Source organism: Furipterus horrens, unplaced genomic scaffold, assembly GCF_987537825.1.
Source record: "Furipterus horrens unplaced genomic scaffold, mFurHor1.1.pri manual_scaffold_2, whole genome shotgun sequence".
NCBI classification, from domain to species: Eukaryota; Metazoa; Chordata; class Mammalia; order Chiroptera; family Furipteridae; genus Furipterus; species Furipterus horrens.
Window position 1 is genome coordinate 89,946,932 of NW_028327172.1, and position 14,399 is coordinate 89,961,330.

Genomic DNA, 14,399 nt, shown 5'->3' on the forward strand with positions numbered 1-14,399 from the left:
TTTATGTTATATGTATTATATTCTGTATTCTTATAATGAAGAAAGCTAGAAACAAGAAAATGTTAAGAAAATCATGAGGAAGAGAAAATACATTTACTGTCCTATATGTATTTATTCAAAAAAATTCACATATACGTGGACACGTACAGTTTAAATCCATGTTGTTCAAGGGTCAACTGTATTTAATAATGTCAATAGCACAAGCTTTATTTTCTTTACTAGGTTTATGTATCTTCAATAATAATTGGCCTGAAAGTATATTTGAAGGCTGGTTTTGTTTTCTAAAAAAAATCCTCACCTGAAGATATGATTGTTTTTATTGATTTTAGAGGTGGGGGAGAGAATAAAAGAGAGACATTGATCAGTTGCCTCCCATATGCACCCTGACTGGGGATTGAACCTGCGACCTTTCGGTATACAGGATGAAGCTCCAACCAACTGAGCACCAAGCCATGGTTAAAGAGAGTTTTTATAATGTATTTTAATGTTCATATATTACATGTCTGATGAATTGAGTACATTTAAGATAAAAATAATTTTATTAATTATTGCACTTATGATTATTTGTAGGCGAAACCTAACCAAACTCTCCCTAATCTTCAGCCACATGCTGGCAGAATTAAAAGGAATATTTCCAAGTGGACTCTTTCAAGGAGACACATTTCGAATTACTAAAGCAGATGCTGCAGAATTTTGGAGGAAAGCTTTTGGGGAAAAGTAAGTTCTCAAAATAATGAATTTGAAGTTCCTCGTTGCGTAGTGGTTAGTATCCCCACCTGTCAAAATAGTGAATTTGAATTATGAAGAACTAAAGTTTGTATTGTGAGTTTAGATTTTTATTAATGAAATTTAAAACATGGGAAAACATAAGAGTAATATAATGACTATGTGTGTAAATATTCTCCAGCTTTAGTAAACATAAACTCTTTCTTTGCCTTCTTCTTTTTTTAAAGAAATAAGCCTTTGCAGATTCAGTTGAAACCCATGCTCTTTGATTAACACTCTTCTTCTCCCTATCCATTATACTTTTAATTGGCATTCACGGTTCAAATTATTTGCTATTGTAAACAGTGGTGCAGTGAACAGAATTGTATTTGTCTTCATATGCAAGAGTTTCTCCATATTCACATACCTAGGAGAGGAATTGCTGAGTCAGGGGGTTTCACATCTTCTGCTTTGCCAAATTGCTTTCCAAAGTCGTTGTCCCAGTTTATATTCCTGTAAATAGAATACATGAGTTCAAATAGCTTTGCAATTTGGCTAACCCTGGTAATAGGAATTGATATCATATTTTGCTTTATATTCCTAATGAAATGGGAGATGGAGCATCTTCTCACATTTATGACTAATCGAGTTTCTTATTCTGACTTGCCTGTTCTTCCTGATTTATCCATTTTCCTACTGAGTTGTCTTTTTCATGTTGTAAGATACTAATTCTTTGTTACATTACAAATACATTCTCCTACTCTATGGCTTGTTTTTCCATTTTGTTATATTGTCTTTTGAAATATAGAAGTTTTAAATTATATGGACATATTCATGAGTCAGGCTTATGTTTTTAAGTATATTAATATAAATGTTCTTATATATCTGAAAACTTTTAAAAATCCTCACCCAAGGATATATTCATTGATATTAGGGCAGGAGAGGGAGAGAGAGAAACATCGATCAGTTGCCTCCCATACATGCCCTGACTGGGGATTGTACCCATAATCTAGGTATGTGTCCTGACGGGATCGAACCCGCAACCTTTTGGTGCATGGGACAACACTCCAACTAATTGAGCCACCCAGCAAGGGCTATATCTGAAATTTTGAATCAAAGAAATGAAAAAGGTAGAAAGCAATAAAAATTTTCAGTTGAACATACAGATCCTAATGTGTCTCTTTAAATGCCACTTTTATTATTTTTTAAATTAGGTTTATGTATAAAATACAGAATAATCAGATATTTTAAAAACCTATTTGAAGAAGATGGAAATAAGTTTAACTTTGTTCATTTAACTTAATCACAACATTATAAGAGTTCAAAAACTATTTGATTTTCAAGCAAGCAAATATATAAGCTTTTCAAAGGCTTTATCTGTTTTAAAGACCTTAAGAAAGAGAAATTCCATAATATCTCTTGCTAGCCTTATCTGGGGCTTAATCAGTCTTATGTTCAGTAATTTCTCCCTCACCTGTATTAGAACTCTCTTCTTCCTATACCTTACGCCTATTTTCTCCTGTCTAGTCCTTGATAGTGTGGGCTCCTCAAAGAACTCATTAATGTTTTACATGGTTTTAAAAAGTTAAACACAGGCTTTTAGTTAATGAAGGTCTGGCCCGTACATCACATATGAAAAGAGTACTCTCTGTCTATACTTCTGTATTAGAACAAATGTCTGAAGAAAGATGAGAAAGTAGATTAATTTGTGACATTCTGCCAAAGAGCAGTGGAAAAAGACTTCTCTATTATTAATTTACTTGCTAGGAAGTTAAGAAATATTATCATTTACTTCCTTCAGTTCTCAATCCAAAATATAGCTCAGCTTCTTTTAAGAGCATTGAAATTGGTAGAGAGCTTAATGTGACTCATTTTTCCTTGATTATAGCAATGCCCAGAATTTTCTGTTATCTCACTCTGTGCCTTCTCACCCACCCTCCTCACCCCAGGACAGTAGTCCCTTGGAAGAGCTTCCGTCAGGCCCTTCATGAAGTGCATCCTATCAGTTCTGGGCTGGAGGCCATGGCTCTGAAATCCACAATTGATCTGACCTGCAATGATTATATTTCAGTTTTTGAATTTGACATCTTTACACGACTCTTTCAGGTAGGATACTAAAAAGTTGGTTAACTGCTGCTTTTCTGAAGAGAAAGCTTTAAAAATTAACATTTGGGATTCTGCCTATTATAAAAGTATTTTTATTCTAGAAACTATAAGCAAATAAAGATTAGAACTATCCTGTATTTCATATCTCTATATAGATATAGATAATAGATACGTATATGCACATACAGTATTTTTTGGGTAAAAATAATAACTATACAATCTGCTTTCTTCCTCTTATATTTATAATCTTTCTTTGCTATTAAATATTCTTCGTCTGCATTATTTTAATGGTTGGAGAATGTCCAGAAAATGGACATACAGTCACGTGCTACATAAAACAGGGATTTTTTTCTGAGAAATGCATCATTAGCCAGTGTCATTTTTGTGCAAACACACAGTGCACCTACACAAACCTAGATGGTACGGCCTACTACACATCTAGGCTATATGAGAGTCTATTGCTCCTAGGTTACAAGCCTTTACAGCATATTATTGTACTGAATACTGTAGGCAGTTGTAACACAATGGTTAAGTATTTGTGTATCTAAGCATAGAAAAGGTACAGGAAAAATATGGTATAAAAGATGAAAAATGGTACACGTGTATGGGACACTTACCATGACTAGAACTTGCAGGACTGGAAGTTGCTCTGGTGAGTCCTTGAGTGAGTGATGAATGAACGTGAAGGTCTAGAACATTACTGTATACTGCTGTAAACTGTAAATACTGTATACTTAGGCTATATTAAATTTATAAAACAGTACGAGACTAAGTCAGTACAAAAGAAAATGATACATTCAAGATACGTGGTAAACACAGGATGTATGAGGCTGCTGCTGGCATGACAGGGCAGACAGTTTTACAGCAAACTTGTTTTTTTAATAAGTAAAAAGAGTGTACTCTAAAATAACAATAAAAGGTACAGTAGATATATAAACCAGTAATACAGTCATTATTATTAGCAACTATTATGGACTGTTATAATAGTGTGTGTATACTTTCATGTGACTGGCAGTACAGATTTGTTTATACTAGTATCACTAGAAACATGTATGACTTGCACTACAGTGTTATAATAACTGTAATGTTAATTGGCAGTAGGATTTTTTCCGCTCCATTATAATCTTAATGGGACCACTATGGTTGACCAAAACATCATTATGCTATGCATGACTATAATATGATATATTTAATCAGTTCTTTGTTATTGGACAATTATATATGTTTCCATCTTTTCTTAAATTGTATTGAAATTCTTGACTTCCAGTCAAGGTAGAGGTGTAGGTAAACACAGCTCACCTCCTTGCACAACCACAGCAAAGATTACACTGAACTGTATACAAAGTAACTATCACCCAGAATTGTCAGAAATTCGAGCTGTATGGAAGTCTGGCAACCAAGGAATTTAAAGATGTCACATTCATCCAGACGGATAGGAGGGGCGGAGAAGCAGAGACACAGAGATGGGGACCGGACAGTACTGTACCCACATGTGGTGGATAAAAATCGGGAGGGATACCTTGAGAGCGAGGGATCCCAGCACTACACCATACCACCCAGCCCAAAGTTCCAGTGCCAGGAAGATAAGTCCCCATAACTTTTGGCTGTAAAAACCAGTGGGGGTTGGGGCAAAGGAAGAAACTGCAGGATTCTCAAGCAACTCCTCTTAAAGGGCCCACAACGAAGTTAGGACTTACACAAACTCACTCCCTCTGGGCTCCAGCACAAGGGTAGCAGCTGGAAGGACACCAGTGGCATATGGGGAGAAACTAATGTGTCTGGCATTAGGGCAAGTGCTGGGGACAGCTTCCTCCTGGATAAAACCTCAGAGGCCAGGCAGCAGCCATTGTTCCTTTTCTGACCCCTCCTCTACAAAGAGCCACACAGCAGTGACACCATATCTGAGACTCCATCAACCTAATTGACACAGGTTGTCCTGCCCTGGCGATTACCTAAGGCTCTGCCCCACCCATCTTACGGGTGCGCTTTTCTACAACACGCAAAGCTGCCAAGACAGGGAGTCAAAGCAGCTCTACCTAATACACAGAAACAAAGACAGGGAGGCCGCCAAATGAGGAGACAAAGAAATATGGCTCAAATGAAAGAATGGAACAAAATTCCAGAGAAAGAACTAAACAAAACGGGGATAAGCAATCTTATCAGATGCAGAGTTCAAAACACTGGTTATTAGCATGCTCAAGCAACTCAGTAGGTACTTCAGCAGCATAAAAAGGACCCAGGCAGAACTGAAGGATACACTAAGTGAAATAAAGGAAAATTTACAGGGAATCTACAATGGAGTGGCTGAAGCTGAGAATCAAATCAATGATTTGGAACATAAGGAAGAAAAAAGCATTCAATGAGAAAACCAAGAAGAAAAAAGAATCCAAGAAAACGAGAATAGGGTAAGCAGCCTCTGGAACAATTCAAGCAATCCAACATTTGTATCACAAGGGTACCTGAAGGAGAAAAGGAAAAGCAAAAAATGGGAAATTTATTTGAAAAAATAATGAAAGAAAACTTCCCTAATTTGGTGAAGGAAGTAGACATAACCATCGAGGAAGCACATAGAGTTCCAAAAAAGGTGGATGCAAAGAGGACCATACCAAGATCTATCATATTTAAAGTGCCAAAGGTTAAAGATAAAGAGAGAATCTTAAAAGCAACAAGAATAAAGCAGATAGTTACCTACACAGTAGATCCCATACGACTGTCAGCTGATTTCTCAAAAGAAACTTTGCAAGCTAGAAGGCACTGGCAAGAAGTATTCAAAGTGATGAAAAACAAGGACCTACAACCAGATTACTCTATCCAGCAAAGCGATGATTTAGAATGGAAGGGCTGCTAAAGAACTTCCCAGACAAAAAGAAAAGCTAAGGAGTTCATAATCACCAGCCATTATTATATGAAATGTTAAAGGGACGTATTTAAGGAAAAAAAAGAAAAAGGTCAAAACTATGAACAGTAAAATGGCAACAAATAGAAATCTATCAACAGTTGAATCTAAAAAAAGAAAAAACTAAGGAAACAACTAGAACAGGAACATAATCATAGATATGGAGATCATTTGGAGGTTTATCAGTTGGGAGGGGAAGGGAAGAATGGGGATAAAGATGCAGGGATTAAGAAGTACAGATTGGGAGGTATAGAATAGACAGGGGTATGTTAAGAACAGTATAGTAGAGGAAATGGGATAGCTAATGAACTTATATGCATGACCCATGGATTGCTGGAGGGAATGGGGGTTACTGGATGGATGGGGGTAAAGGAGGAAAAGTTGGGACAATTGTAATAGTATAATCAATAATATATATATTTTTAAAAGAAATACTTGACTGTTAATATTGAGATGCAATGGTGCTTCAAAAACAACTCAGTTTTTTCTTTTTCTTTTTAAAGGTAATGTGTGTGTGACAATTGCATAAACCTTTATGTGGAACCTCTTAGTTGCACATGTAGTCCCTGCCTTATACTGTTCTTTTTTGTTTGTTGTTATTTATCCTCACTACTGTTAAATTTGAAAGCTTTTGAATTTTATTTTGTAAAGTTAAGTTTTCCCTGTAAGGGAAACTTATATTTGTTTCTTCTTAGCTTTTTAAAGTTCTTATCTCCCAAACATGTTTGTCTTCCCTCAAAGTGACAATGCAATTGAAAATTTGTGACAATAAATGGAGAATTTATAGTTGAGAATTGGGGTTCTTTGTCGCTCTTGAGTATGGCTGCATGTCTTGAGCCAAATGGTCTTACTGATCTCTTGTTTCCTTAGCCCTGGTCCTCTTTGCTCAGGAACTGGAATAGTCTTGCTGTAACTCACCCTGGTTATATGGCTTTCCTGACATATGATGAAGTAAAAGCTCGACTCCAGAAATTCATTCACAAACCTGGCAGGTCAGTGCCATGATTCAAAGAGGCTTTTTCTCCTGAATTTTATTTTCTCATGACCTCTGTTATCATAGAGGAAACATGATCTTTTATTAGTTCCCCAGTGCCTGTGTTTCTGCAGTAGGATTGATGCCCATTTATCAAAGGCATTGACTCATTTGGATCCAATGATTTGATAAATGCTTTCAAGCCACTTCAGAATTGGGCTTATGTGTCTTTTGTTTTTTTGGTCTGGAGTCATTGAAGAATTTGTTATTGATGGTCCTTTTGATTTTTGTCCCTGTCTTCTACCCTAATATGAGCTTATTATGTATGAAAGATTCTATTTATCTCTATTCTCAGTTACATTTTCCGGCTGAGCTGTACTCGTCTGGGTCAGTGGGCTATTGGGTATGTCACTGCTGATGGGAACATTCTCCAGACAATCCCTCACAATAAACCTCTCTTCCAAGCACTGATTGATGGCTTCAGGGAAGGCTTGTAAGTACCTACTGTTGATCATCTACTAGAATCTAGGAACTTAGGGTCTGTAAAACTGCATCACTAATTACTTTATTTTTGGTTTCTTCTACAGATTAAGATTCAGGAAACACATTAATAGTTTATATTGTTTTGACCTCCAGGTTCTTTAGAATTTCTGTTTTTTACTTAAAAGGGATTCCTTGGGTGAAATAACTTTTGTCTATTGGTTCATTTATTACTATGAGTAAACGTTATCTTTTTCCTTTTTCAAAGGTTAGCTTATATTCAAATCTGTGTTAGCTGTAAAATTATACCAAGTATCAGAAAATGTTACCAGTTATTTAACTAGTCGACATTAGACTGATTAGATTTTTGCTCCTAATGACAGCAGGCTCAGTGGCCTTCATCCTGACTTCACTTTGGTTCAGCAGCATTTCTTCAGGCTTTGGGCTCTTGTAATCTATGCTAATATTTATGACTTAAGTTATTTATTCCAGAACTGCTATTCATTTGGGAATTCAAATTGATTATCAGTTGGTAAGCACTGAAAGTACTAACAGTTGACCAACTATCAGAAAACTACTTGTATTTTAAGGTGATTAGGGAAATCCATTATCCATCATGCATCATTATCTATAGTAGCATTAGTTTCCCCAAATGTCAGAACAGGTTGGTGCTAGTAGCTTCCTGGTAGATGATCTCAGTCGCTTAATTTGCTTCCTGTTACATTTCTTTTAAATTGGTGTCTCTGAATGTTAAATCTGTAAAAAAGGATATTTCAGGTATTTCGTCAAAAAGCAAATGCAGTTTTTCTTGACTGGGTAGCCATCTGGTTAGAGCGTCATCACTATAAGCAAGGTTGCAGGTTCGATTTCCAGTCAGGGCACATATAAGAATCAACCAATGAATGCATAAATGAATGGAACAACAAATAACCCTCTCTCCCTCTTTCCCTCTCTCCTTCTACATCTCCCTCTCTCTATCTCCATCTCCCCCTCTCTCCTTTCCTCTCTCTCTCGCAAATCAATAAATTAAAATAAAAAAAAAAATCCCCAGCTGGTGTGGTTGGAGTGTCATCCTGTAACTGAAAGGCTGTGGGTTCGATTCCCAGTTGGGGCACATTCTTAGTTTGCGGGTTCATCCCAGTCTGGGCGTGGGCACTTGTGACCCCTGGTCCAGACACATACAATCTCTGGTTCCCCACAGATCCCTGGTCTGGGTCTGCATGAAGGCTACCAATCGATGCTTCTCTCTCATCGACGTTTCTCTCTCTCCCTTTCCCTTTTGCTCTTTCTCTAAAAAAAAGCAAATGAAAGTGTCCTGTGGTGAGGATAAAAATTTTTTTTTAAAAAGCAAATGCAGTTTAAATTAAGAATTTGTACTTTGTGTACGTTCAGGTTTAAAATTGGGGTTGGCAAACTGGCCCATAGTCTAGCTATTTTGGTACAGCCTGCTTTAAGATAGTTTTTTTTTTTTTAAGTGTTGTTTTTTAAAAAAGAAAAGAATATGTGACATAGACTTTTATGACTTGCAAAGCTTAAAATATTTACTATCAGGGCCTTTATAGAAAAAGTTTGTAAACCCTTTGATTAATAAGATGGAGCCAGTGGCAATGAGCCCTGTAGAAAGAATATCAGTGTTAGAAGACTGTCTTCTTGGAACTGTTCTGTGTTATTTATTTTTTTGAAATATTCGTAAGATTTATCTTTGCACTTTCCCAAGGTTACCCTTTTACAATGAGGGAATCCTAGATGTCATTTGTCTATGTTAGTAAGGAGTGATCTGGTCAATGGCTTCAATAAAATCTCGAGGCTGATTATTCCTTTTACAGCTATTTGTTTCCTGATGGACGGAATCAGAATCCCGACCTTACAGGCTTATGTGAACCAACTCCCCAAGACCACATCAAAGTGACCCAAGTGAGTTTTGTTTTACATTATAACCGTATCACTAGAATCAAGCTTTTGTGTGAACTCAATAGAACTGACAGTAGAATTATACTAAGTTATTGGAACACTTAAATTTTAAAACGTTGACTAGTTTAGTGAATTTACGTTGCGTGTGATTTTTCTTTAAACTTGAAATAGGACCAGGACTATATGATTTCTGTTTTATGGGAGAACATTGACCACTGCTGTGAAACTTTTATAAAACCAAAATTTGTATAGACAGTAACAGGCTTTAATATTTCCATTTTTAGCACTTATGGTTGCAGTCATTCATTCATTCAACGAATATCTGAAATAGGCTGAGTAGTCTTGTTGTTGTTTTTTTTTAATTAAAGGAACAATATGAATTATACTGTGAGATGGGCTCCACATTCCAACTGTGTAAAATATGTGCTGAGAATGATAAGGATGTAAAGATTGAGCCGTGTGGACACCTCATGTGCACGTCCTGTCTTACATCCTGGCAGGTATGGTCCAAATCATGCATTTCCTCAGCTGTGTAATCATTCTGAAGAACTGGGGATTTTATATAAAGGAAGGCCTGGTTTGCGGGATAGGTTTTAAACTTTTGATTTCTTTTTTTTGTCTCTAGGAAATGTATTTCCTAGTGGATGAACAATTTAAGTACTTTTGGATGTGCTTGTTATGATCTCCTATTTTCTCTTCAGGAATCAGAAGGCCAGGGCTGTCCTTTTTGCCGATGTGAAATTAAAGGTACTGAGCCTATTGTGGTAGATCCATTTGATCCTAGAGGAAGTGGCAGCCTATTGAGGCAAGGAGCAGAGGGAGCTCCTTCCCCAAATTATGATGATGATGATGATGAACGAGCTGATGATTCTCTCCTTATGATGAAGGAATTAGCTGGTGCCAAGGTAAGATTGCAGTTTAAGAGACTGTGGCAAAAACCATTATGAGTTGTATTCTAAAGCTATAGAGCACTTAATGACATCCAAACTATAGGGAGTAATAATAGCTAATATTTATTGAGCATCCACTATGTCAGAGATACCGTGCTAAGCACTTTTCTTATTTTAACTCATATAATTCTCATTTAACAAATGAAGAAACTGAGGCACAGAGAGGTTAAGGAATTTGCTGAAGGTCACACAAATAGTAAGTTGAACCAGAATCTGTGGCCAGGCATTTTGACTTCAAGGCCCAAGCTCTGTTGTCTTTATTCTAAAACTAGGCTTTACTTAGATTGCCTGGTGCAAAAAAATGAAGGAGAATAAAAAATTGGACCCTATTTTGCTACTGTGACTAGAATATGTTGTTCTTGTCTTTGTCTAGTGGAGTCTTGGCATTACAAAGTTAGCTTTGATGGGAAGAAAGGAGGCACTATTAATAAAAAAGTAAATGGCAACTAAAGTGATTGCAAAGTGGTAGGAGGTACCATATGGAAACTAAACGAATTAGGAAGGCCCTAGTAGAGATAGGAGAGAGAAAGGCTAAAAAAGGATGTGCTCAAATTGTGCTACATCAGATGGTAGGGTAAAACAAGGATTTATTCTCTAAATCTTAGAAGTCAGTCATTCCATGTAGATTTTAGTAAATATAAGGCTGCATATTGTCTAGTTTAGAATGTTACAAATTCATGTTGGTACATTTCCTTGTTACAAAAGAAGCCAGCACCTGACTGCCTGGCACATAGTAGGTGCTCAATAAACATTGGAAACCTGGGTTTTATCTCTTAAGTGATCACCTCCATTGTATCTTCTCCTCTGTGTCCTCAACACCACTGCCTTATTTCAGGCTCTCATTATCATCTGTTCTCCCTGCTACCAGAGTTACTGATCTACAACACAAATCTTACCATCTTATTCCTTTGCTTCATACTCTTTGATGACTTCATTATTTAATGGGTTAAGTTCATTCTCCTTTCAAAGTACTTTGCACTGAAAATTCTTTCCACTTTACATTTTGTGGTTCTGCAAGGTTGAACCTCTAAAAATTTCTTTTTGTCTTGATAGTTTGTATGTAATGTAGCTGTTTTCATTTCCTCAGAAACCTTTCCAGACTGTACCCTGCTTTCCCTACCCCTAACTCACTCACATGTATTTACACACCTATAATCTAGGTTTGGCTAGATGTTTCTGGGATGCTGTGAATATGTCTACCATAGACTTTTATCACCTTTTAATAATTTATTTAACATATTTTCCATTGTAAGTTCCTAGAAGGCAAAAGCCATCTCTCATTTGTAATTAGCTACTCAAAATTGAGGACATAGTAATATTTTGAAAGTTTGGGAATTGAAAATACTTTAAAACAGGAATTGATAAATTTATCTATGCTATATCAAGAACGTATAGTTGAGGAAATCTGGACTGTTTGCGTGCTACATTTTTGTTTTTTTGAAGTTGATAGTAGTTTTGGCCTCTTATACAGCTTCTTTTTATTTCATTTCATTTCATTTCACTTTATAGAGAGGGAAAGGGAGGGAGAGAGAAAGGGAGAGAAACATTGATGTGTCAGTGAAACATCGATTGGTTGCCTTTCTCATGCCCCTAGTCTGGGACCTGACCCACAACCCAGGCATGTGTCCTGATCAGGAATCGAACCTGTGAGCTTTCAGTTTGTGGGATGATGCCCAACCCGTTGAGCTACACCAGTCTGGGCTGGTTCCTTTTTAAGAGATTCATTTGACCTCGATAGCAGTTTTATGTTTGTTCGTTCATGAAAACTTATTGTCAACCCTTGGACTATTAGGGAAGCTGAACAATAAGATAAAGAAGTGATCTTTCATATATGTATTTATTTGAAATTAAAATATCCTTTTTTTCTTTTTCTTTATGAACCTTTATAGATGGTAATACTCATTGTGGAGAAACAGGCACTCACATTCAGTGTTGATGTGGGTGCAGGTTAGTTCAGTCTTTTTGGAGGACAATTTGACAGTCTATCAAAATATATAATGTTCATAGTTTGAATTAGCAATTCCATTTCTAAGAATTTATCCTTAAGAAATACTCAGACAGCTCTGGCCACTGTGGCTTACTTGGTTGGAGCACTGTCCTATAAACCGAAAGGTCACGGGCTCAATTCCCAGTCAGAGCACATGCCTACGTTGCAGGTTCGGTCCCTAGTTGAGGTGCGTATGAGAGGCAACTGATCCATATTTCTCTCCCTCTCTCTCTTTCCCTGTTCCTCTCTCTAAAATCAATAAGCATGTCCTCGGATGAAGATAAAAAAAGCAAGAAAGAAAAACAAGAAATACTTAGACAAGTGTACAAAACTATAGGTGTAGATTCTTACAGCACTATTTATAATAATAAAAATTAAAAACAACTCACATGTCCACATATTAAGTATTCTATTGCCATAACAAATTACTACAACTTTAGCAGCTTAAAACCACACAAATTTATTCTCCTATAGTTCTGTAGGTCACAATTCCAACACAGGTCACATCAGGTTAAACTCAGGGTGTTAGTAGCTCTGTATTTTTTTTTTAAGTATATTTTATTGATTATGTTGTTACAATAGTTTCAGTTTTCTTCCCTTTTACTCCCCTCTGCCCAGTACTCCCCTTCCCTCCAGCAATTCCACCCCGCTTAGTTCATGTCCATGGGTCGTGCATATACGTTCTTTGGCTTCACCCTTTCTTATGTTTTCATAACTTCCTTCTATCTATTTTGTGCCAAACAATTATGCTTCTTAATCCCTGCACCATCTCCTCATTTCTCCCTCTTCCCCATCTCAGCTGATAACCCTCCGAATGATCCCCATACCTATGATTCTGTTCCTATTCTGGTTTGCTTAGTTGGATTTTGTTCTTATTTTTTAGATTCAGTTGTTGATAGGTGTGTTTGTTGTCATTTTGATCTTCTTTTTCTTAAGTCCCTTTGACATTTCTTATAATAATAGCTTGGTGGTGATGAACTCCCTTAGCACTTTATCTGCCCTTCCATTCTAAATGATAGCTTTGCTGGATAGAGTAATCGTGGTTGTAAGTCCTTGCTTTTCATCACCTTAAATACTTCTTGCCGGTCCCTTCTTGCCTGCAAAGTTTCTTTTGAGAAATCAGCTGATAGTCTTATAGGCTCCCCTTTGTAGGTAACGCTCTACTTTTCTCTTGCTACTTTTAAGATTCTTTATCTTGAACCTTTGGCATTTTAATTATGATGTGTCTTGGTGTGGTCCTCTTTGGGTCTAGCTTGTTTGGAACTCTGTGCTTTCTGGACTTATATGTCTGTTTCCTTTGCAAAATTTGGGAAGCTTTCCTCCATTATTTTTTTCACATAAGTTTTCAATTTCTTGCTCTTCCTCTTCTCCTTCTAACACTACTATGATTTGAATGTTGGCACGTTTATAGTTGTCCGAAGAGGTTCCTAAGCCTCTCCTTGTTTTTTTTAAATTCTTGCTTCCTCATTCTGTACTGGATGACTCTTTTCCTCCTTATGTTCTAAATTATTTATTTGAATACTTCTCTGTCTCCTCATCTTGACAGGCGCCCGTGTTTGTTTCCATCATGTCTTAGGTAAGCTGTCGTTCCTCTTATGTTTGTAAGGGGCGGAGCCTTAGGTATTTGCCAGTACAGGGTGACCTGTTTCACAACGTTGTGGTTGCTGTATTAGGGGTGGGGACTGGTCAGAGAGGGAACAATGCCATTTGCTCAGCACTTGCCCCTTTTCCAGACACTTCTCTTGTAACAGAACCTCTGGGCTGCTCTAATTAAAACAAAACCCACAGGCCGTTTAGTTAAGGGCCCGATTGCCTGCTGCCAGAATTACAACTCTCAGTACTAGAGTTTAGTGAAAAGAAAAAGAACTGTTTATTTAACAGTTAAATAGATTTAGATTATTTGCGGATTTCTGCTGTTGAGTCTTATGTTCTTTAAAATACACACAAACACATAGTTCTGCCTCCCCCTACCAAACCAGGCCAGCCTTAGAAAAGTCGGAAACACCATTTCCCTACTTCCTAGGCACAGTTCAGCTTTACCAGTAGCTGCCAATCACTCAAATCTGATTGCGGAGGTCCTTTCTGTGCTGTGGTGCCCTCCAACTCTCAATGCAGAACCACCTGGATTCTCAGCCTTCTTGTAAACTGTCTTCTTCCTGCAAACCGCATGGATCTCCTCTCCTTCTCAAAACCACATGGTGAGAGCCTCTTAAAGCGGCCTGGAGAGCCCTCTCAAAACCGCACGGAGAACTCAGCTTCTTTAATCTGCATGGAGAAGGCCCCTTCACCAAGCCGCATGGAGGGGGCACGAGAGAGAGAGTGAGGGAGAGAGAGAGCGAGAGCGAGCGAGCTAGAGAGATGGAGAGCGCGAGACCTGAGACTGAGAGAGCG

At 37.3% G+C, this 14,399-nt stretch overlaps 1 protein-coding gene across 1 annotated transcript in view; it reads left to right on the top strand.

Annotated features, from left to right (window-relative positions):
• CBL (Cbl proto-oncogene) overlaps nucleotides 1-14,399 on the top strand; it is a 137,392-nt gene that overhangs the window by 85,266 nt on the left and 37,727 nt on the right. The window contains exons 3-9 of the mRNA XM_090266099.1: nucleotides 571-717; nucleotides 2,655-2,811; nucleotides 6,578-6,699; nucleotides 7,036-7,173; nucleotides 8,987-9,074; nucleotides 9,440-9,571; nucleotides 9,773-9,976. Coding sequence (XP_090122225.1) covers nucleotides 571-717; nucleotides 2,655-2,811; nucleotides 6,578-6,699; nucleotides 7,036-7,173; nucleotides 8,987-9,074; nucleotides 9,440-9,571; nucleotides 9,773-9,976 — 988 coding nt within the window. The remainder of the gene's footprint in view (nucleotides 1-570; nucleotides 718-2,654; nucleotides 2,812-6,577; nucleotides 6,700-7,035; nucleotides 7,174-8,986; nucleotides 9,075-9,439; nucleotides 9,572-9,772; nucleotides 9,977-14,399) is intronic.